This window comes from Aethalodelphis obliquidens, unplaced genomic scaffold, assembly GCF_003676395.1.
Source record: "Aethalodelphis obliquidens isolate GAN/ISIS:26980383/991018 unplaced genomic scaffold, ASM367639v1 scaffold74, whole genome shotgun sequence".
NCBI lineage: Eukaryota > Metazoa > Chordata > Mammalia > Artiodactyla > Delphinidae > Aethalodelphis > Aethalodelphis obliquidens.
This window is the reverse complement of record NW_020838018.1, coordinates 5,694,103-5,718,255: the sequence shown is the minus strand read 5'-3', so window position 1 is coordinate 5,718,255 and position 24,153 is coordinate 5,694,103. Positions and strand designations below refer to the sequence as shown.

Genomic DNA, 24,153 nt, shown 5'->3' with positions numbered 1-24,153 from the left:
AAAATGGGAAGCCTGTTGGGCTTGCGGGCCTAATCCTCTGCCCTTGAGCCCCACCCCTACACCCCCAACCAGGGCCCCACCTCTGCACTCTGAGGGCCCCTCCAACGTGCTCAGCCTAAACTCCACCCACACACGCTCACTCAGGGCCTTACCTCCAAACTCCAGAGCCCCACACTCCAGACGCCCTCCTTCCAACCTGCTGCCTCTCCCCTTCTGTGCACTTCCTAGGCAGAGGCCCCGCCCCATGCTTGAACGTCACCCCGCCTAGGTTCCGCCCCACGCTCAAGCGTCAGTCCCCCACCAGCCTAGGTACCGCCCTACCCAAAACCCCGCCCCTGCCTAAGTTCCACCCCCTGCCTAAATTCCACCCCCATAGCTAAGGCTTTTTTTTTTTTCTGTGTGGTTTTATTTTACCTTGTTGCAGTTGTTTCAATTATAGTTTTATTTTTCCTAATATATTTTTTATCTTTCTAATTTTATTTTTTTTTATCCTTTGATATGGTACTGCTCCTTCCTTTCTTTCTGATTTCTTTTTTTGTTTTTAACCATGCCACAAAGCTTGTGAGATCTTGGTTCCCAGGCTGGAGGTCAGGCCTGAGCTCCTATGGTGGGAGCTCTGAGTCCAAACCGCTGGACTAACAGAGAACCCCAGACCCCAGGGAATATTGATTGGAGTGAGGCCTCCCAGATGTCCTCATCTCAGCAACAAGACCCGGCTCTATCCAACTGCCTGCAAACTCAAGTGCTGGACGTCTCAGGCCAAACAACCAATAAGACAGGAATACAGCACCACCCATCAAAAAGAGGAAAAAAAAAAAAAAAAGAAATGACAAAAAAATATGTTACAGACAAAGGAGCAAGGTAAAAACCTATAAGACCAAATAAATGAAGATGAAATAGGCAATCTACCTGAAAAAGAATTCAGAGTAATGATAGTAAAGATGATCCAAAATCTTGGAAACAGAACGGAAAAAATACAAGAAACATTTAACAAGGATCTAGAAGAACTAAAGAGCAAAGAGTGATGAACCACACAATTACTGAAACTAAAAATACTCTAGAAGGAATCAATAGCAGAATAACTGAGGCAGAAGAACGGATAAGTGAGCTGGAAGATAAAATGGGGGAAATAACTGCCACAGAGCAGAATAAAGAAAAAACAATGAAAAGAATTGAGGACAGTCTCAGAGACCTCTGGGGCAACATTAAATGCACCAACATTTGAATTATAGAGGTCCCAGAAGAAGAAGAGAAAAAGAAAGGGGCTGAGAAAATATTTGAAGAGATTATACTTGAAAACTTCCTTAACATGGGAAAGGAAATAGTCAATCAAGTCCAGGAAGCACAGAGAGTACCATACAGAATAAACCCAAAGAGAAACACAATGAGACACATATTAATGAAACCATCAAAAATTAAATACAAAGAAAAAATATTAAAAGCAGCAAGGGTTTGTGTTAACATACAAGGCAATCCATATAAGGTTAACAACTGATTTTTCAGCAGAAACTCTGCAAGCCAGAAGGGAGTGGCAGGACATATTTAAAGTGATGAAAGGGAAAAACCTACAACCAAGATTACTCTATCCAGCAAAGATATCATTCAGATTTGACGGAGAAATTAAAACTTTTACAGACAAGCACAAGTTAAGAGAATTCAGCACCACCAAACCAGCTATACGACAAATGCTAAAGGAACTTCTCTAGGCAGGAAACAGAAGAGAAGGAAAAGACCTACAAAAACAAACCCAAAACAATTAAGAAAATGGTAATAGGAACATACATATCGATAATTACCTTACACGTAAATGGATTAAATGTTACAACTAAAAGGCAAAGATTGGCTGACTGGATACAAAAACAAAACCCATATACATGCTGTTTACAAGACACCCACTTCAGACCTAGGGACACATACAGACTGAAAGTGAAAGGATGGAAAAAGATATTCCATGCAAATGGAGATCAAAAGAAAGCTGGAGTAGCAATTCTCATATCAGACAAAATAGACTTTATAACAAACACTATTACAAGAGACAAAGAAGTACACTACATAATGATCAAGGGATTAATCCAAGAGGAAGATATAACAATTATAAACATTTATGCACCCAACATAGGAGCACCTTAATACATAAGGCAAATGCTAAAAACCATGAAAGGAGAAATCGACAGTAACACGATAATAGTAGGAGACTTTTAACACCCCACTTTCACCAATGGGCAGATCATCCAAAATGAAAATAAATAAGGAAACACAAGATTTAAATGACACATTAAGCAAGACATTCTTAATTGATATATATAGGACATTCCATCCAAAAGCAACAGAATGCACTTTCTTCTCAAGTGCTCATGGAACATTCTGCAAGATAGACCACATTTTGGGTCAAAAATCAAGCCTTGGTAAATTTAAGAAAATTGAAACCATATCAGGTATCTTTTCTGACCACAACGCTATGAGACTAGATATCAATTACAGGAAAAAAACTAAAAATTACAAACATGTGGAGGCTAAACAATATGCTACTAAATAACCAAGAGATCACTGAAGAAATCAAAGAGGAAATTAAAAAATACCTAGAAAAAAATGACAATGAAAACAAGATGACCCAAAACCAATGGGATGCAGCAAAAGCAGTTCTAAGAGGGAAGTTTATAGCAATACAATCCTACCTCAAGAGACAAGAAACATCTCAAATAAGCAACCTAACCTTACACCTAAAGCACTTAGAGAAAGAAAAACAAACAAACAAAAAAAAACCCAACGTTAGCAGAAGGAAAGAAATCATAAAGATCAGATCAGAAATACATGAAAAAGAAATGAAGGAAACACTAGCAAAGATCAATAAAACTAAAAGCCAGTTCTTTGAGAAGATAAACAAAATTGTTAAACCATTAGCCAGACCTATGAAGAAAAAAAGGGAGAAGACTCAAACCAACAGAATTAGAAATGAAAAGGGAGAAGTAACAACTGACACTGCAGAAATACAAAGGATCATGAGAGATTACTACAAGCAATGATACACCAATAAAATGGACAACCAGAAAGAAATTGAAAATTTCTTAGAAAGGCACAACCTACCGAGAGTGAACCAGGAAGAAATAGAAAATATAAACAGACCAATCACAAGCACTGAAATTGAAACTGTGATTAAAAATCTACCAACAATCAAAACCCTAGGACCAGATGGCTTCACAGGTGAATTCTATCAAACACTTAGAGAAGACCTAACACCTATCCTTCGCAAATTCTTCCGAAATATAGCTGAGGGAGGAAGACTCCCAAACTCATCCTATGAGGCCACCATCGCCCTGATACCAAAACCACACAAAGATGTCACAAAAAAAGAAAACTACAGGCCTATATCTCTGATCAACATAGATGCAAAAATCCTCAACAAAATACTAACAAACAAAATCCAATAGCACATTAAAAGGATCAAACACCATGACCAGCTGGGATTTTTCCCAGGAATGCAAGGATTCTTCAATACATGCATATGAATCAATGTGATACACCATATTAACAAACTGAAGAACAAAAACCATATGATCAACTCAATAGATGCAGAAAAAGCTTTTGACAAAATTCAACACTCATTTATGATAAAAACCCTCCAGAAAGTAGGCTTAGAGGGAACTTACCTCAACATAATAAAGGCCATATATGACAAACCACAGCCAACATCGTTCTCAATGGTGAAAAAATGAAACCATCTCCTCTAAGATCAGGAACAAGACAAGGTTGCCCACTCTCACCACTATTATTCAACCTAGTTTTGGAAGTTTTAGCCACAGCAATCAGAGAAGAAAAAGAAATAAAAGGAATCTAAATCAGAAAAGAAGACGTGAAACTGTCACTGTTTGCAGATGACATGATACTATACCTAGAGAATTCTAAAGATGCTACCAGAGTACTACTAGAGCTAATCAATGAATTTGGTAGAGTAGCAGGATACAAAATTAATGCACAGAAATCTCTTGCATTCCTATACACTAATGATGAAAGATCAGAAAGAGAAATTAAGGAAACACTCCCATTTACCATTGCAACAAAAAGAATAAAATACCTAGGAATAAACCGGCCTAAGGAGACAAAAGACCTGTCTGCAGAAAACTATAAGACACTGATGAAAGAAATTAAAGATAATACAAACAGATGGAGAGATATACCATGTTCTTGGATTGGAAGAATCAACATTATGAAAATGATTATACTACCCAAAGCAATCTACAGATTCAGTGCAATGCCTATCAAATTGCCAATGGCATTTTTCACAGAACTAGAACAAGAAATTTTACAATTTGTATGGAAACATAAAAGACCCTGAATAGCCAAAGCTATCTTGAGAAAGAAAATTGGAGCTGGAGGAATCAGGCTCCCTGACTTCAGACTATGCTACAAAGCTATAGTAATCAAGACAGTATGGTACTGGCACAAAAACAGAAATATAGATCAATGGAACAGGATAGAAAGCCCAGAGATAAACCCGTGCACAAATGGTCACCTTATCTTTGATAAAGGAGGCAAGAGTATACAATGGAGGAAAGACTACCTCTTCAGTAAGTGGTGCTGGGAAAACTGGACAGCTACATGTAAAAGAATGAAATTAGAACACTCCCTAACACCATACACAAAAATAAACTCAAAATGGATTAGAGACCTACATGTAAGGCCACACACTATAGAACTCTTAGAGGAAAACATAGGCAGAACACTCCATGACATAAATCACAGAAAGATCCTTTTTGACCCACCTCCTAGAGAAATGGAAATAAAAACAAAAATAAACAATTGGGACCTAATGAAACTTAAAAGCTTTTGCACAGCAAAGGAAACCATAAACAAGACCAAAAGACAACCCTCAGAATGGGAGATATTTGCAAATGAAGCAACTGACAAAGGATTAATCTCCAAAATGTATAAGGAGCTCATGCAGCTCAATATCAGAAAAACACACAACCCAAGCCAAAAGTGGGCAGGGGACCTAAATAGACATTTCTCCAAAGAAGTTATACAGATTGCCAACAAACACATGAAAAGATGCTCAACATCACTAATCATTAGAGAAATGCAAATCAAAACTACAGTGAGGTTCACCTCACACCAGTCAGAATGGCCATCATCAAAAAGTCTATAAACAGTAAATGCTGGAGAAGGTGTGGAGAAACGGGAACCCTCTTCTACTGTTGGTGAGAATATAAGTTGATACAGCCATTATGGAGAGCAGTACGAAGTTTCCTTAAAAAACTAAAACTAGAAGTATTATATGACCCAGCAGTCCCACTACTGGGCATATACCCTGAGAAAACCATAATTCAAAAAGAGTCATGTACCACAATGTTCATTGCTGCACTATTTACAATAGCCAGGGCATGAAAGCAATCTAAGTGTCCATTGACAGATGAATGGATAAAGAAGATGTGGTACATATATACAATGGAATATTACTCAGCCATAAACGGAAACGAAATTGAGTTATTTGTAGTGAAGTGAATGGACCTAGAGTCTGTCATACAGAGTGAAGTATGTCAGAAAGAGAAAAACAAATACCATATGCTAGCACATATATATGGAATCTAAAAAAAAAGAAAAAAAATGGTTCTGAAGAACCTAGGGGCAGGACAGGAATAAATACACAGACGTAGAGAATGGACTTGACGACATGCGCAGGGGGAACGGTAAGTTGGGAGAAAGTGAGAGAATAACATTAACATATATATACTATCAAATGTAAAATAGCTAGTGGGAAGCAGCCGCATAGCACAGGGAGATCAGCATAGCACAGGGAGATCAGCTTGGTGCTTTGCGACCACCTAGAGGGGTAGGATAAGGAGGGTGGGAGGGAGACACAAGAGGGAGGGGATATGGGGATATAGTATGCATATAGCTGATTCCCTTAGTTATACAGAAGAAACTAACACAATATTGTAAAGCAATTATACTCCAATAAAGATGTTAAAGGAAAAAAGAAGAAAAAAAACATGTGAGCTACCTTTGTAGGCTAGAGATTAAGGCAAAATAACCACTTTTTTAAAAAATGAATGGAGAAAAATAAATTTAATTACTTTTTTTGAGTCTCTCCTGCCTTTACTCTGATCTTCTCAATAGCAAAGCCGGGGCTGCTCCACCAGTTGGACCAGCTGAAGTATGAATCACTGATCCATTTGAGTTTCAACATTAGCAATTCTCCAATATCCACCTCAGTGTAAATTAGAAAGGAGTATGTTTTATTTGTGGAAACTTCAGGCCTGAATAAAAAATCAACATATTTGGTTAGTTCTGGAAAGCAGGGTTTTTTTTTTCCTTTTACTTCCTCCTAAGATATAAATAGCTTTACTGTTCGGGGAATATTTTTCAAATGCAAAAAATGTCCAACAAAATATGCAAGATGCATGTCAATGGCATTTAGTGTATTTTAAACGATATCTACACTAATGTGTACCTTTAATGTATTTCAACTTTTATCCTAACAATATGAACTATGTAATATAATTCTTAAGAGAAAAAAGTTCATAAGTCTACCATTTAGAGATATTATTTTCATTTTCATATATTCCCTTTCAATTTGTATTGATATGTGAACGTGTCCTTTGTTACAGTCATAGTGTACATAATACGATTCTCTTTTCTTTCTTTGTTCACTTCATATTTTATCTTTCGCTTTTTGCCATGTTTTACCTAGTTTTCTATAATCACATTTTATAGAGGCTAGATTGATTTTCTTGATTTGTTAAACCACAATTCACTTAGCCATTGCCTCAGTTTTGGACACTTGCTTTGCTTCTAATTTATGCTACTATATGTACCACTGCAATGAACATCTTTTGCCACATAGCTTTTTAAAACTTTTTCTGTTAAATATGTGTTTTTCTAGGTGTCCTATGCCTCTTCTGTTCCTCAGACCAATGATTAGAACAGGAAGCAGTGCCATGATAAACCCACATGCTGGAGGTCATGTTCCGTGGCTACTCACAGGGTGAAAGGGATGTTTTCACTCTCGGCCACCGTGCCATACAGAGAGATCTCGAAGGCCTGGTTGTTGTGTGTATCACTCTCAGTCCCAGAAAAATGTATCTTTACTTGGTAATGGAAGACTGTAGAGAGAAAAGCAGAACCACCTCTGATCAGTCTTTATGGAACACGACATCCCAAATAAGCAGGCAATTCTGAACGACAGACAGTATCTTACTAATGATCAACAGGAAGTGCTCATACATGACTATAATTATGTGTGGCTTGGAAAGATTTCTTCATGTCTGTACAGTGCTCACTACTAGAAAATTCAGAATTTGAATTCTACTCCCTTGCATTAAAGTGTGATTGTAGTGGATAGGAAGAATCCAGGTGTATCTGAATTGCTAAAGCCAACCCAGAAAGTAGTCAACTTTGATGGGGTACTAGGAAGATCAAACCAAGAGGCCAAAATTCCCATGAAGCTTTCACTATGAACTCCACCTTTCCTTGGCTGTTTTGTCCCTTAGCATCTGGAACAAGCATATTTGGTATTTTTTACTGTCACTGTATGTGACCACGTTTCTTCATGTTTCTTGGGTATGTCTGACCTCCCTACCCTGTATGTAGGCTCCTTCAGTTCAGAGGGTCACGTGTACCTTCTATTCTCCACTGTCTAGCACACAGTCAGTAAATAATAGGCCCACAATAACATTATTTCATTAAGTCACCAGTGAGGCTGTAAAGAGAGCCAGTTCCTAAAGTGTTCTGTATTAGAGAGAGCCTCCAGAAGCAGGTACTTAAACTTCCACACCTCTCCTCCTACTCTCCCCATCTCAACTAAAAAACCTGAGTAGATGGGATGCGGGAGACGTTAAGGGATAGGAAAGGCAGCAGGCTTGCAACACAGCTGTAAAGGATGAAGAGAAAGAGTTTGGGTTAAATGGAGCCCTTGCAGGCATCGCCACAGACCAGAGCAAGGGAAGTCTGACTGCCGAAGTGTCCCCGGAGAACACTGAGGCAGGATGCTGGGGATGAGTGAGCCCTGCCCAATTCTTCAGAAGATTATGGTCTCCTCTATACCTGACACACACTTCCCTACTCTGAAAAGTCAAGGAAACTAAGGATTCCCTCATTGCTTAAAATGTTTCCTTGAATTATAGATGCTCCAAACCTCTGGACCACCAAATGCACCCCTAGATTCTAACAAACCACCTTAAAAATGGGTGCCTCTATCAGATATATTTTACCCTGGAAAACTGTTCTTCAATGCCATCTCTTCCCTCATACTTCCACCTGGACTCCACATAAACTAGCCTTTCTGATATTAGTCCCTCTCTCTAGATTTATCTGATTATCTCCTCTTCCTGTCTCCCTTCAATTCCTGCAGGTCTTGCTCTGAACAAGCTGCCAAGTTTGAAATTCAACTGTGAACAAATTCATGACAAAATGAGAATATCTTAGAAAGTTTGGTATAGACTTCCCTCCCAAGAGTAGTTATATTTTCAAATACAGGTGGTTCACTGAAAGCAGACTTTAGGAGTTTGCAAACTTTTTCTATAAAGGGCCAGATAGTAAATAATTTAGGCTTTGTGGGACCAAATAGTCTCTATCCCAACTACTCAGCTCTGCTGTGGAGGCATGAAAGCAGCCTTAGTCAGTACAGAAATGAATTAGTGTGGCTATATTCTAATAAAACTTTATTTACAAAAGCAGGTGGTGGGTTGGATTTGGCCCATGGGCCATAGTTTGCTGACCCTGGATGAATGGTTTCAGATTAACTTGGAGCCTGGTGCTAATGCAGTGGTCCATGCTAATGGTCACAAGTACAAAGGATGGTGGCAAGCAGGGCTGCTGCATAGAGCAGTGCAGTTGTGCCCTGGGTCTTACTGGCAATGAGAATTAGGAGCTTCAGTAAAATGGATTAGTACAACTCCTTCTCTACCAACAGAAACACAAGTGAGGGATCGGAGTTTAGCAACATCGTTTTATCATCTCTGTTGCAATGGACAGAATCAGTACACGTGATGCAACAAGCATGATAAGAAAAATAGGATCAAATCAATTTTCCTATTTACAACAGTCTCCAGCCTACCTTTGTAGGGCATCTGAGAACGAGTCTTCAGGTACATTTTGCTGCTTCTTTTGGCTCTGACTTTATTGACCTCATAGCCCAAGTTGTTGCAACGGTTCTTTCTGCAACTCAGGCAGAGCCCTTTTTCAAAGGCCTCCCTGGAATTGCACCGGTAGGCCTTACTTGGATTTTCTTCATTCAACAGAGAGTCAATGAAGAGATGAATGGAACGCTCATGGGAGCACTTCACTAGCTGGTCCACATCTGGGGCAAAAGAGACACAAAGAACATTTCAACTCTGTGACAGTCCACAATGAGTGTTTCGTCTTGCATGTCTAAAATAGTTGAAGTGTGGTGTTAGAATAAAATGACCCCCTTGATTGTAGGTCCTATTTAAGGAGGTACTCTTGGCGGCAGCTTCTCACCTACCCCCAAGAGAGCCAAAGTTGCAAATTTATAGGGAACTTTTGATGTTTTTGCTGTCTCCATTTGTGAGTATGTTTATGAAGCTATAATAAGAGACATCCAAGATAGAAGTTGATTTCCCCCAGTTTATCACAACTTTCTCTTATATTGAAAGCATATAATACTTCTAAATGCTTCTAGAAACATAACTCTAGAAACCACATCATAAAGGGCAGGCATAATTGTTAAATTAATAGTATTTTATCATAGATATTGATACTATGTATAATTGAGGGGTGTGTCACTGCTAATGATTTTTACATTAAATGAATTATAGAAATAATCAGGAATATCATAAACATGCAGCTATTACCATAAGCTTTATAACAATTGAAGTTAGTAACATTATGCTGTAAATTCTATAATGTATGCCCAAAACACCTGAGCATATTGACTACAGGTAGGTCCCATTGTCCACAAGGTATGCAAAGGTCCCTTAAAACAAATCATAAAATTAACACAGCTAACATGATTATTAAAGTAAATATTAAAAACTAATATTAAATTGTATTTTCTTCTTAAAAATTTGGAATATTTATTCTTAGGGAATGGCGATTTTTTTCTGATTTGTACATCTCTTTAAAAGGCTGACAAAAGAAATTGGACTAATTAACATGTCCTTTACTTTTAGTAAAATTCAAAATAACTCTACTTGTTTTGCAGCTGTATTCAAAGTTTAGCATGTGGCCAGATAACACTTTCAAAGGCAGTGCAGTTCTCTTGTCTAAATCTCACCATTTTTTTTTCCTTTTATTACTGCAAGTGCAGTAGTTTACAATATAAGTGTAGTTTACAATATAAGATGAAATGTCTCTCTGACCACAGGAAGTACTGAACCTCTGAGGTGGTCAAGCTAAATGTGACAGACTTCTTCAAAAACATATCTTTGCTAAATGTGTGTATTCAAACTACGTACTTGTGGAGAATGGGTAGGACACTTGGTCAGTAAGAGTTAAGGTGAAAACTTACATTTAATTAACTTCTAAATTATATTTACCTCCAAGGCCTCTCTCTGCAATCACACGGATAGCTTCTGCAATGTTACATCCTGGTTGGAAAGTGCCTCCGTTAGGATAAATGTCAACATGCCCTACTGGTTTCTGAATTCCAATACTTCGGCCAGGTGACCCTCTGGTGAAGGTGTGTAAGACATCTACAAAATCCGCATCATCTGGAGAAAGGCGACCTGGGGCTTCTGCATACTCAAAGTTGGGTCCAGCTGGATCTAGGCCTTAGTGGGAAAACAAAAAGTCCTCAGAGCTTTTTTTAATTCCCATTAGTTTTAGTCTCCTCCAGTATCACCTTATCATTCCATTGTTCATCATTTGAATGTAAATGGCAGCCACATAGATTCTTATTAGCACCTCCTATTCTATAGTGACTGGATTTTTAAATTACTGAGATTCATAAAAGCAGCTTAACTCCTTCTCAAATAAAATTTGAGTTTCTCAAACTAGCCATTAAATAACAATTTTCACTCAGTATGACTTGATTCCCTTTTGTATCAATAAATTATTTCTGAGCCTGGTTAGAAGGCGTTTATATAGTGCTGGGCTCTTTCTTCCTCTCTACACAGGCCAAACAACCAATTGCTATTGGCCCAGATGACAAGACTCCTTTTTCCAAATGGCCTCTGGTGTTGGTCCTTTTTCATTTTTCCCAGTATTGATGTGAGAGGTGACATATGTGTGTGCAATAAACCATCAAAGCACAGAGCAGAGGGAGGAGGGAAATGGGTTTCTCAGAGACACCACTGGGCTCTCTGTGCTTAACTCTGCACCATTTCTCTTCTACTGCCATTATATGGTAAGCTCATGAGAGCAAGCGTCTGTATTTTATCTTACTCCAGAAAAAGAGCCCTCCCATGAGATAACCAAATGGCCAGGTGTACCCAGAAGACTACCACTCACATATGGTTGTTTGACAAACAGTCTGATTCTCTTTCAGAAAATGACAGGCATCTCAAGTCTTTTGTTATAAGAAAACTGGCATTGCTTTCTTACCGGTAATTCTGTTGACCTTCTTATTGGTCAGACTTCCTGCAATGCCAGCAACATGGGCTCCAAGGCTATATCCCAAGAGATGCACATTGTCCAGAGGATAATTAAATTCATCCTTTGGAAGAAGAAAAGAAAAAGGTATTTGATATTTTACAGTTCTTTGCAAAATATCACTGCTAAAAGAAATAAAAGTTTAATAGTATTCCCACCAAATAAATAAATAAATAAAATACATTGTTTTGAAAATATAGGCAATACTGAAAATTAATTCTACTTATTTTAATTTCTTGTTACAGATGAGAGGAACATATACTATAGTATTGAGATTTTCTCTTTCCTTAATAACATATTTAAATTAGAAAGTTTTCCCATACATCTGAAATAGAAATGTATGGAAACATGAATTTCCATACATCTGAAAATATATGTATATGTGTATATTTATATTTAGATATTTGTATATATATTGAATAGATACATACATATACAAATATATATTTAACTCATTATTCTCTACTCTAAATACCCTGCATCACTTTATTCTTTAAGGTTAGCCAAGCAATGACTTAAAATCAGAAAATATTACAGGGGAAAGGACCACAGACACGTTGAGTCCAGTCTCCTCATTCAACAGATGAGAAGTCTGAGGTCCAGGAAGGTGATCTGATTTGTCCAAATTCACTCTCCTGGTTAGCAAAAGAGTCAAGAAAAGAACTTTTATCTTTTAATGAGCAGCCAATAAACAGCTTATTTTTTACCTCCAAGCATCTGACTTAAATAATTTGGTCCTGTGAGAGTATTAGCTTCCTTTCAACCCCGAGATACTTTCCAAAGGTAATTTTCGGAGAATGGCCTCAGAGAGCCAGAGGGAGTAAAACTCCTGACTCTCAGCACCTCATATCCTACAGACTTTTCCTGCCATTTTTCCCTAGTTCATCTCCATCACTCCCTTAACCCTCAACAAAAATCTGGATCCTTAATCCACACTAAGGAATAAGTACTATTAATATTTTTGTCAAAGAGATTGATATTCTAACAGGTCAAACCCTGGATAAAATTTCCATGTGCCAGCCAACTGGGAGGGAAGGATTTGGGTGAACATGACATCTCCCCTCTGCCCTGAAATAACAAGCTTTTGTCCCTCCTGCCCACTTAGTTCTTGGTCTCAGCAAATCCATTCACCATGAAAATATCAAAGGACAGGGCAGGGCAGGACTACGCCTTATGGGCTTTATAGCTTTATCATTCTTATCATAATGATGCTTTTAGTCAGAAAATAATGTCCAGGCTTATTCTAAAGATATGAGTTGACCCAGAAAATATCTATATCTAAGTGAAAAAGAGCAACAACCAGTCATTAATTCAGCTGTAGCCAAGAGATCTGTTTTGGACATACAAGGCTGCTTCCCCCAGTCTTACCGCCATCCAGTTGATAAACTTGGCCACATCCTGTCCCACCAGTTTGGTGTACCCCGCAGACACAGGATAATGCTGCTGGGCCCGTGACAGCCAGTCCACCACAATAACGTTAGAGTCCGGTTCCCTCTTGTACAGGGCAGCCACGAGTTTTGGCACCCAACTCTCATACATTCCTGTCACCTGAAGAGGATGATACCAGCATTCTTAAAATATCCACCTACAACTTGTTATAGATATGTCAGCCCAATACACCTACATTAAATGGAAAAAAGAAACAAACCCACGGGAAGCCCATTGGCTCAGACACAAAACTCAAACCACAAGAGTATTCAGAGTCTTCTGCCTGACCCTTCTGAGGCAAATTTGTGTACCCCAAAGAAGGACTGTGTTGAGCTCAGGAATGGCAGACTGAGGTTTCAATTTTAAAAGCATATTTTATAAATTCAGTAAAACTTCAATAATTTATAGTATTAAAAGGAAAAATCAATCTGAATAAGTTAAAAATTTGCAGCAGAATTACAGACGATTTTAAAAGAAATTTAGTTTAAAAAAAAGAAATTTAGTTTAAATAATTTCAATTAGGCTAATAAGTTAATTGGGAGATGTGAATGCCCTTTATTCTTATAAAGGGTCATTTACGTACATTTGATGTGATAATGAAAAAAATAGTTTTAAACATACTAATCTATTCCAACAGAAGGTAACTTTGTTTAGCAATCTCTTCATACATAAGAAAATTATTAGTTTCAGTTCAGACTTTTTCACAATTCTCTCAAATTCTTGATTATCACAGTGCAAATTAATGAGGCTTAATAATTGCATTTCCCAAATTATTAGATTGGTCCTGTTTTGGAGATAAGCACACTGCCAACTGTAATTCTTTGCTTCTTGTTGATAAAAGCCCCCAAATTCAAAGTCAAAAGACTTATGCTGTCAAAGAAGAGACATTGGACATCTTTGCAAAGATGTTTACTTTAAAATAATCGAAACACACCAAAAAACTGCAGATGATAAAATTCCATGCCTTCCTGCCAGGAGCCTGTACACAGCAACAACCTACTTTAAATCCGCAAATCTATCCACTCCTAATATTACCTGAGAGCAGATCATACTGTAGCCACAGTAAAGGTTACTCAACTATGTACTCAACAGGAAAAGATTCTGAAATCCATGTTTAAGGCAGCTTTTAAGGGGAAGCTCGTAAAACCTATATTCTTCTTAGAGTAATGCCAATAGATGAAAATAAGACTCTTGAATTCCCAAACCAAGGGACTTCATTTAAAACTTTGATCTTTTAAATCTATGCTTCCATTTTGTTTAGTCTATTTTCTAGGCTAAAACATTAAAACATGAGCTCTCTCTTCACTCCTGACACTAACTGCACAATTTTTAACCAAATTGTTGTGCTCTGTGGAAGGAAAAAGCAAGCCTGGGACTCAGGAGATCTTGGTTCCAATCCCAGCTCTTCCACTGATTACTTCTATGAACACAGGCACTGTGTTAACCTTACTAGGCTACCTATAAAACAAAGCGGTCAGAATCAGATGACCCGGAAGTTACTCTCCACCTCCAAAATTTCTTCTTGTGACCATTTTGGTTCCCAATCTACTTGCAGTGATCAAATGCCAGCTCTATAATCTATTTCCAGCATGAGGAGAAAACAAAAAAGAAAAAGCACATAGGTGATGTGAGCCCATTAGGAACATGTTTAAGTCTTCTTTGAACATGTCTCAGTGAGGCTGCTTCAAGCCTGGGTACAGCCTGGGTCTTTGGAGGAACCAGCTGGAATGCCCACCCAGCAAAAAAACCCTAAGGAATTGGTCCTGCCTCCCTTTCTCCTCTCTTAGAGGTTGAAGGCTGGCCACCCTTTGCAGCTGCCTTTTGAGAGAGGATGATGTCATTTCTTCAGAATGCAATGTTAATCACTCCTCTCAGCCAGGGGTGAGGATATCCAACACCACAATGAGAACCCTGGACTTAAACACAAGCAGGTGGCCAAGCTCCAGGACAGCTGTGTCTGACTGCCTTCTGGCAGGTGTCCTGTGCACACTGCATGCTAAGCATTCTTTCAGGTTCGTCAGAGCTGCAGAACAAAGCTGCAGAACCTCCTCACTTCCCCTAGTCCTACGCCCTTGAGTCGCTGAGCAGCCTACCTCAGACACGGCAGGAAAATCTCATTTGCTCTCAGCCCCTGTTTTAAGTTTTTCTGTACTATCAGTGTTTCTAAATTAGGTAATCTGTCAAAGGGCAAGGAACCCAACATACTCCTACAGTGAATGATACTTTTAGTAACTGCCTAACAACCAATCTAATTCTTTCTTTTTTTAATTTAACATAAGACACTGCTATAAGTAACCCCAACAAAGGGGTGGAAAACAAGGACCCAACTTCTTCAATTCTGAAAAGGTATTATTTCCTAATTTTTTCTTCTGTGCTTCCTTAAATCAGTACCAATTTTTAAAGGCTTTGATTCTCAGGCATACAGCTGAACTTGAAGCTCTCCTTGCCACCTGCCCCAGGTGGTCCCACTGAACCAGCCAGGGAGTTGACTGAAATGGCTGAGATGGGTTATCCAGCACGGCTGGATGAGTTATAGCACATACCGACCAGCTCTGTACGATGAAACTCAGTCCCACAGCCAGTGGCCCAGCCTCTGAGCCCAGGCACTCAAAAAAGTCAGGACATATGATGTGAAGAATATAAGTGGACTTATTGGGCAGTAGGGCTAATGATAGAAATCGGTGCTATCTACTGATACTAGGTGAGTCGTGTCATCTTAATGTGAGAAGGAAATGTTTTTCAAATATTCTTAAATTATAAAATTCTCTCAGGGATAAGATTGAGATGCCTGAGATATTCAATTTATTTCTGTCATATAAATGTTTATTAAGCTTAAACTTTTTTGAAAAGTATTAACAGCCAAGACTACATACAACTAAAATGTCTCTAAAATCACCAAAGATTATGTTTTCCTATTTAAACCTCTTAAAATATAAAAAGATCTACGTTAGGAACTTGAATATGTAATTTTATCATAAGATATGTAATTTACTGTTACCTCTAGTAAATAGATGTATTTTATTAAAATAAACATCCCTGTGAATTCTGTTACTAGTTGCCTTCATCTCTATAAAAGTTATAGCAATTGTCCTACACTGTCAATAACAAAGGCACTTATGTAGGAAAAGAAATCAGGACTGGAAGTATCAATTGTTAGCTAATTCATCTCATTAGAATTTAGTGTCTATTACCTTATTCACAAGCTCTGACACAATGGAAAGATATTATCTCTTTAACCATCAATTTTATATAAGTCCTTTTTAATAAACAGTAAAATATGCTCACTAAGGAATGAAAATATTGAAAACAAGCTAAAGTAAAGTAAGAACTATACCATATAAAGTGACTAATTAGCATATCTATTCATATTCTTATCATGTCTCTGACAGTTCCCTGGCTAGCCCTCTTTAATCTCAAGTAAAGCTCCCAAAAGTTTACAACTGGAGAATGTTGAAAGTGGAGGGACGTCTAGTCTAATCTCATTGTTTTACAGATTAGTAAACTGAGGCCCAGGGATGAGAGGTATCTGGATCCACATCACAGAGCTGGAGAATGGCAAAGCAGAACCAGAACCAGCACCTCCTCCCTCCACTCCAGCTCTCTCCTCCCCCTTACAGGTTATCTTCCTTAGGAAAGGACTTTGGCGAAGTGCTGGATGAATCAGGATCATGCCAGTTTTCCATTGTCTCCTCTAAATGGTAACCTATATTCTTCTCTGTACTTGAGCAAAGGCCCAGGGGAATGGCTGGTTCAAGGTCACAGCTAGGTACCGTGGTAAAATGAAGGCTGGCACAGTCCAGAGGAAGTACCCATGAACCTTTGGCTTTAGATTCCTCAGTCCCCACCCCGAGCCAGAATTGTCTTTACTCAAGTTTTAAAGCAAAGCCATCACTGGGTTCCCATCACTGGGCTCCCAACAACTGGGGCAAGACAATCAGAATGCTTGGTTCATGCCACTCAGCTCCTTCCTAAGGAGCCTTTCTTACCGTCCAGCCGTGGAGCACCATAAAGGTTTTGCTGCTGTGGTTAAATTGACAGTTAGCCACAGATTCTGTCACTCCAGGAATGAGGTGGCAAGTGTCCTCAGCTGTGTCTTCGGGGGTCCTGAGAGCAAATTTACTTTCGATGTCTATAAAATCTTTTCCTCCTGTAATTCCTGAAAAGGAAAAATTGGATAAGAGCTTAATTAGACGGTTGTTTTACTTGCTGGACTGATATGTTTTAGATTCACAAGCAAAACACCACCAATGCTATTTTTGTTTCTAAAGTTAAAAAAAAAAAAAAACTGAATGTGGATTGAAAGAGAATGACTGATCCTCCAGCGGTGCTCAAAGTTGACAGAGACAGCCTTAAAATAACTGAGTTAAGTAATATTGACCTCTCCTGTGTCTTCCATCCTTTTCTTCAGCTCTTTTTCAGTCAAGGGGTGTGTGTGTGTGGTGTATACAGTTTCAAGTAAGACAACTTCTATTTGGGAATTCCTTAATTAATCTTCTCTCAAAATATGAATTTAAGTGAGTTAGCTGAGGTTATGCTGCCAATAGTGGGAGAGAGAGTAGGGACCAGAACCCAGGTCTCTTGGTTGTAGTTCTTCTAGAGAACACTGGCTCAGGGCGCTTGTGTTGTGTAGCTCCACTTACTTCATATATGATTTCACCCTCTTTAAATCTCTGATTACATCAAAAGATTGTCTTCCTGCAAAATACGATACAATAAGGTTTGTTTGAAGGAAGGTTGTTTCCTTTTCACTAGCATTATTTTTTTTAATTTTAGAAAGAAGAAAAGTTGGAAACATGGGGAAGTTTTTGTATGGAATCATTCCCACCAGCATGGCAAGATGCATCACTTTAAAATGTTTTTAAAAATCCTTTAGCGGGTTGTTCAGAAATATCTGTGCTATGTGTGAGTTATGGTTAATTCTTCCCCCCAGTATTTCTTTTCTCAATTTTGTCTCTACAGTCTTCCACACAAAGTCCTTGCCTAAAGCACTGTAGCAAAGGTGGTTTTGGAAAGAATCCACTTTCGTTCTTCATGGTTAATCTCAAAGTGAGTCAGGAGAGAAAGAGAACTTTGGCCTATTTTTTGACTCTCTGGACAATACTTCTGAATGTTGATAAATGTTCACAGGGTATTTGTAGGTAGTACATATAATATCACAGTGAACACTTTAAGTAAATTGTATTGCAAATAAAATCAAACTCTTTTATAAAACAAGCACACCAAAGGGAAGTTATATTAAGAAGTTATCTAATTTCTGGTCAAGTAAAAAAGAAGTCAAAAAACCTATCCATTCACTACAAGAAGGTAGTAACTTATACATTTTAGATTTGGCTATTTAAAAGTTTCAAAAGGTAAATAACTAAGGTTGCTTAGAAATACTTCTAATTTCTTAATCTAAACCTTCTTCCTTTTCACAAAAGTTGAAAATCCATAATTTCAAATAACCTTGCAAAAGTCAGACCAAAAATTAAAATAAGAATGATATAATACAGTGAAAGTACAGGCATTTGAATCAAACTTATCATATAACTTTCTGAGGACTGACCAGCATTCTCCTTTTTAATTATTTCCCCAAATTCCTTAAACAATAGTGTGGTTGTTTGCAAGTGATTCATTATATGTAACAAATTGATCTCTGCCTCTCTCTCTCTCTCTCTCTCTCTCACACACACACACACACACACACACACACACACACCTCTAGCACCTAAACATACTAAGAAGATTTATTCAAATAAAAGACTGTGATAGACTATTGATATTTAAAGCTTTTTTTTCATTTCCATATAGTAAAATTTCACTTGAAATCCATTCATTAATCAAGAATATTCTCTGCCTCTCAACTCATTTGAAGATGTGGGTTTTCCTTTTCCTTCCTAACCAGAAAGCACTCTGGTGGCCTAATAATTTATCTGATGGTCGAAAACAATTATAGATTTTTAATCTGATTCCACTTTCAGATTCTGCCCAAGAAGTTCTTTTACTGTTAGAAAGTGCTTTAGAAAATTGAAAACTAAATTAACTTTACCCTCTATATATTTGCTCTATATCAAATAACTCATGTTTCCTCTCATAACAGTCTTATTTTAACACGTTCGATCAGCAAGCTTTTTAAAGCAGAAATACTCTGAACAATCTGGCAGACAGATCTTGCCCACTACCTATTTGCCAAACTGATATTTAAGATTATTGCCTTGCATAACTCCAGAGGATACCAGTCACTTTTATTCTATTTTTTCCTAGAATTGTGCAACACTGTGGCTCTGGTATTGCTGGTGGTTTTGAAATCACTAAGAATATTCTTTGAAATTATTAAGGCAGGATTCCAGTTTCCCACAACCAACCTTTTCTGTTGGGTACGTCACTTGTAAAGAAAAATGATAGGAAATTCATACATTCTCAAGCAAATTTGTATTTGGAAACTTTTGTTTCACTTTTCATGGAATTTTTTTTTTTCATTTTAAGTTACAGAAAACATAATGAAGCCTTTGACAAGAAAATAATACCACTCTATATGCCACGTGATGTTTTCAATTCTATGTTTGTTCTTTATATGAAATCATAAATGTTACTGGTGTTTAGTCAGTCTTTCCCTCTCTTTGGCGTTCTGACAGGTATTTCCACGCTACTGGTGTTTCCAACCCCTCAAGGATGTCTTGGCATTCTAAAGATGAGTGTGCTTTCCAAACATCCACCAGCCCTCACACAACTGACTTAGGCCAGGAAGAGTTAGGGAGAAGGATGGACCCTGATTTATGGGTCATCAATTCATTATGGGTCATTATGAGTATGTTTAGTTGACCTAATATATACACTGGGATTGATCCTGGCTGGCAGATGAACTGATTTGGCTCAACTGCTGCTAAAAAAATTATTGTTTTTCATACATGGAAATGATATTAGTGACTCTGCCCTTAGCCCTTTAAGGGGAGAAGGACCTTTCACCAGATCCCCTTAGAAATTAAAGCCATCTTAGAATAGTGTGTGTCAGGGGAGAGGTGCATAGGTTTAATCGTTTATAAGGGCCCCTATTCTGAATTTGGCTTCTCATATCAGTAACATCACACCATCAGACCTGTTCTTATCAAACACTAAGGGGAGAGATTTTGGGGCACCAGGAAAGTTACAAGTTAACGCATTTCTTGATATTATCTTTATCCCTAAATTCCTAAATAGATAGCTAAAAATCTATGTGTATAAACAAAGACAAGGAGTTATCTTAATATGGATAATAACTCACAGGAATGAAATTAGGCTGAGAAGTCAAAGCACTTTAAGGGTACATTTATAGAGGGTACATTATAGGAGGAACACTGAGCATCCCAGGAAAGAGACTCTAAAGGCAGTTCACAGTTATCAGGTAAATAAGATTAACATTTATATGAAGACATGAGATACAAGAGCTCAATTATAATGCAATTCTCTTAGAAGTTTCTACTTCCTTTCTTTCTTTTTCTTTCCTCTCTCTCTCACACACAAAAACACACACTCCTAAAGAACTTCATCAGTAATTCACCTCCTCTCTGAGGCTGATGGTCACAGTCATTGGCAGCTTCTGTAGAATGCCAAAAAACAAGTGAAAAAAAACCAATGGGGGTGGGGTGGGGAGGTAATCAGTGATGTTATCTGACTGAATTAATTGAGGTTTTCAGATATTCCAATGTAAACAATGTGCCTGACTTACCTAACAAGCTGATTTACTTTTCATTTTTATAGAAAAAAGTGTTTGCTAAAATAGTGGCCGTAAAATGTGCAGCCCAATTTCTCTTCCCAGAATAAAGCAAAAAAGGAGGGCTGAGCTAAAAATACACTGCCTGAAAGAAAGTGAAAATTTCCCATTGTCAGTCTTCCCCAGTGCCTGACTCCCACCTTTCCATACAGCTATTCATCAATCACTCTCTTGCTGAGCTCTGCTCCCCTTGAGGTGGTACCTGCTACTTTGCTGTCATCACCCAACATGTTTAACTCAGATGTTAGCCTAGAAATTCACTATGGCCAGTCAAATAGAACTGCAGCTACTGAACTATTCAAATTTCCTAATGGGGCCACGCAGAGACTGTGGTGCCTCCAAGAGCAAAGAGCTGAGGGCAGTGCCTGTATCCTCATATTCTTCCTAGAAATCGAGAATGAATAAGTAAAGTCAGAGCCCAGAGGGGGTGCTGCTTGCCATTCCCTCACACTTGTACCTTTCTACTCTGAATTTCTTACATTCCTACCTAAATTCATTTGGAGGATAAAGGGGGCAGAAATTTGCTGTGTTGGGAGAGGCACAATATAAAGGGGAGGGGGGGGAGGGGGCAGTAGAGTGAGAGTGGGAGGGAAGGATGAGAAGGATTAATTTCAAGTCCACTTCAAAATGATTCCTCCCTTACAAAGCATTTACAGCCATGAAAAGCATGTGTTGATTAAAATCCAATTTAATTCATTAATCACTTGTATCCATTTACATCAAAGAGTAAAGAATTAGAGGGGTCTAAGAGAACGCTTTTTAGAATTTTTTATTTGAGTATAATTGCTTTACACTGTTGTGTTAGTTTCTGCTGTACAGCAAAGTCAATCAGTTATACGTATACATATACCCCCTTTTTTAGATTTCTCTTCCATCTAGGTTGCCACAGAGCATTGAGCAGACTTCCTTGTGCTATACAGTAGGTTCTCATCGGTTATCTATTTTATACATAGTAGTGTATATATGTCAATTCCAATCTCCCAATTCATCCCATCCCCACTTCCCCCCTTGGTATCCATGTTTGTTCTCTACATCTGGAGGGGTCTAAGAGAATTTTGAGTCTGGTCCAAACTCCTCATTTTAGAGTTGAGGAAGCAAAACCCAGACAGGTGACCACTGACTAGCCCGGAAATTTAGGGTCCTGAATCTCTCAGGGAGTCTAGAAAAAACTCAATCTGTGGATGACACTTATTTGTGTGTGTTTTTTAGTCTAAGTAACATTACTCTGTAGTGTACTTTCTGAAATAAGAATTTGGAGTTTGTTCCAACCTTTTTCTTGGATCGTGTAAAACACTATCCAGCGGCACATGCTACTTCATGAGATGTTTAAGACTTTCTAATTGAACAACTTAGTGCTGAAATAAAACAAGCGTTTAGCAGCAACCAAAGTCAGAGACAAACTCGGCCATAACGTGAACCACTGCAGACCGCGCCGCCTGAAAGCACAGCCAAAGGACACCGCCCTAACTGCAAGTCCACCAAGGAAGAGAAAAGAAAATGTTGCCTCCTTGCATGACTTGCTTCAGTTGCCTTTTCAGTTGCTGCTGTGTGTTAACTGAACCAAGGTTCAAGTTACACAGGCTGCCTCTACTGTGGCAGGTCTCGGGCTGGGCGCTCACCTTCCCTGCAATAAAGAAATGCACATCCGGCCTCGAAGCCTCAACCCTGGTGAGAGGTAACTGGGGTTCAGCCAGTGGCCTCCCGGCGGCGCCCAAGAAACCCCAAGTGCTCGCGACCGCACCGCGGGGCAGGGCGCCCGGAGCCGAGCTCAGCTCGCAGGACGGTAAGGGTAGCCAAGTGCAAACCTGGCAACCCCCAAGTCAGCGGCCACAGACTGCTGGTCGCTCTGCCACGTTTTTCAGGAGGGTCAACCCTTCGCTAGGTTTGCTGGCCGCTAAGAAAAGCCGAGCGTGCAAGAGTCGAAGTTAAACAGCTTCCCCGGCGCCCCAACTCTTGCAGGACGCTGCGTCCCCAGGACTCCGCGTCCCGCGTCCTCTCCTCCCACCTCCACGTGCAGAGCAAGAATGTCCTGTACTCCTAAGTGGCGGCCAACACCTCCCCCCGCGACCCGCGGCCACGGGCCAGCTTCTCCAGGAGAAGGGGCCACTTTCTAACCGCGCTCTCAATGACGGGGACTGAGCCGCGGCCAAGGCCAAGCCAGGGTCACCTTGGCTCCCTTGCCTTTCATTCCAGGCCCCCCCCCACCCCGAGCGAAAAGGTTGCTGCAGGTCACCGCCATCTGAGCCCTTCCTCCCGCCCCCTTGGTCCCGTCCCTCACACTCTCCCCCCGCTCCCTTCCCTGCTGAGCCCAGGCGGCCGGGAACTCAGCCTCAGCCAGAGTGGAGGGGACAGCGCGGGAACGCGGGAAAGAGAGAAAGGAGAAGTGGGAGCCGCCCCAGAGAGATCGGAGGAAAAATTCCCTCCGTGGCCCTTCCAGATCCCACCCCGGTGACCCTTTCTGGGGCAAGCGCTCGGGCTAGGAGAGTCCCCGGCGCGCATCGCAACTCCTTCCTACTTCCTCCTTCCCATCTTCACAACGTGTGCAAGTGGCCGCTGAGCAGATTCTGCAAGTGGAGGGGAGTCTGCGCGCAAAACTTACTGTCAGCGGTGGCCACCCCTCCGCGGGAGACGGTCAGACTCTGAAGCCACACGCTCAGAGCCACCAGAAGCAGGGCTTTGCTCTCCATCTCGGGGCGCGTCCCTCTGTGGGAGTTACAGGGCACCCGGCTGGAGCGGGGACAGACGGATGGACCGGCTGAGTCTGAGGCGGGAGCAGGCTGGAGGAGCGGTCTGGCGCAGGGCAAGTCACCCTTTAAAGAGGAGGCAGGACAGCTAGAAGTGGCAGGTTTCCTCGGAGAAGGAGGAGGAAGAGGAGGAGGAGAAATTGAGTCTGACACTGTTTCCACTCCACGGCTGCTTATGTGATTGGAAATATGCAAATAAACCTCATCACCTATTGGCTATAAAATCATAAGCTGGGGGGAGGGTCCTAAATTCACTTCCAAATAGTTGAGCAAATTGTAATGAGGATCAACCCTGCCAGCAAGAAGAGGGGGAAAGGGCAGAAAGGAAATTTTACTTTCTCTATGAGGCCTATTTGCTTTTCCTAAGGGGTCTGGCTCTCCTGGGTGCCTGGCACAAGCACCAAACACAGGTTTATGTGAAATAATCTGGAATCACCAGTTTTCCAAGGAAAGGAAGTTAAGTTGTTAAACTACCTTCGGTCAACACTGAATCCCACTCCTCTTTTGATGGATCCTTTTTGTAACTTGCAGTGTTTTTTGTTTGTTTGTTTTGTTTTTGGTTTATCTCCCCACCCCCCAAATTCTCCTGGACAATGTCAGTCTAAGGACCCATGAACGCACGTTGTTCTGCAGCTTGAACTTGCACAGTCTGGTATTTTAACATCGGCAAAATGGCAAGTGGCTGTGGAAAGTCCTCTTGCCCTA

The 24,153-nt window shown here is 39.7% G+C and overlaps 1 protein-coding gene across 1 annotated transcript in view; it reads right to left on the bottom strand.

Moving 5' to 3' along the window:
- The window catches only part of LPL (lipoprotein lipase), a 29,777-nt gene extending 5,990 nt beyond the window's left edge, over positions 1-23,787 (bottom strand). Inside the window, exons 1-8 of the mRNA XM_027091965.1 lie at positions 23,304-23,787; positions 16,962-17,131; positions 12,916-13,095; positions 11,500-11,611; positions 10,494-10,727; positions 9,053-9,295; positions 6,980-7,100; positions 6,072-6,254 (exon numbers count right to left, since the gene is read on the bottom strand). Coding sequence (XP_026947766.1) covers positions 6,072-6,254; positions 6,980-7,100; positions 9,053-9,295; positions 10,494-10,727; positions 11,500-11,611; positions 12,916-13,095; positions 16,962-17,131; positions 23,304-23,391 — 1,331 coding nt within the window. The 5' untranslated portion in view covers positions 23,392-23,787. The remainder of the gene's footprint in view (positions 1-6,071; positions 6,255-6,979; positions 7,101-9,052; positions 9,296-10,493; positions 10,728-11,499; positions 11,612-12,915; positions 13,096-16,961; positions 17,132-23,303) is intronic.
- Between the last annotated feature and the right edge of the window lie 366 nt (positions 23,788-24,153).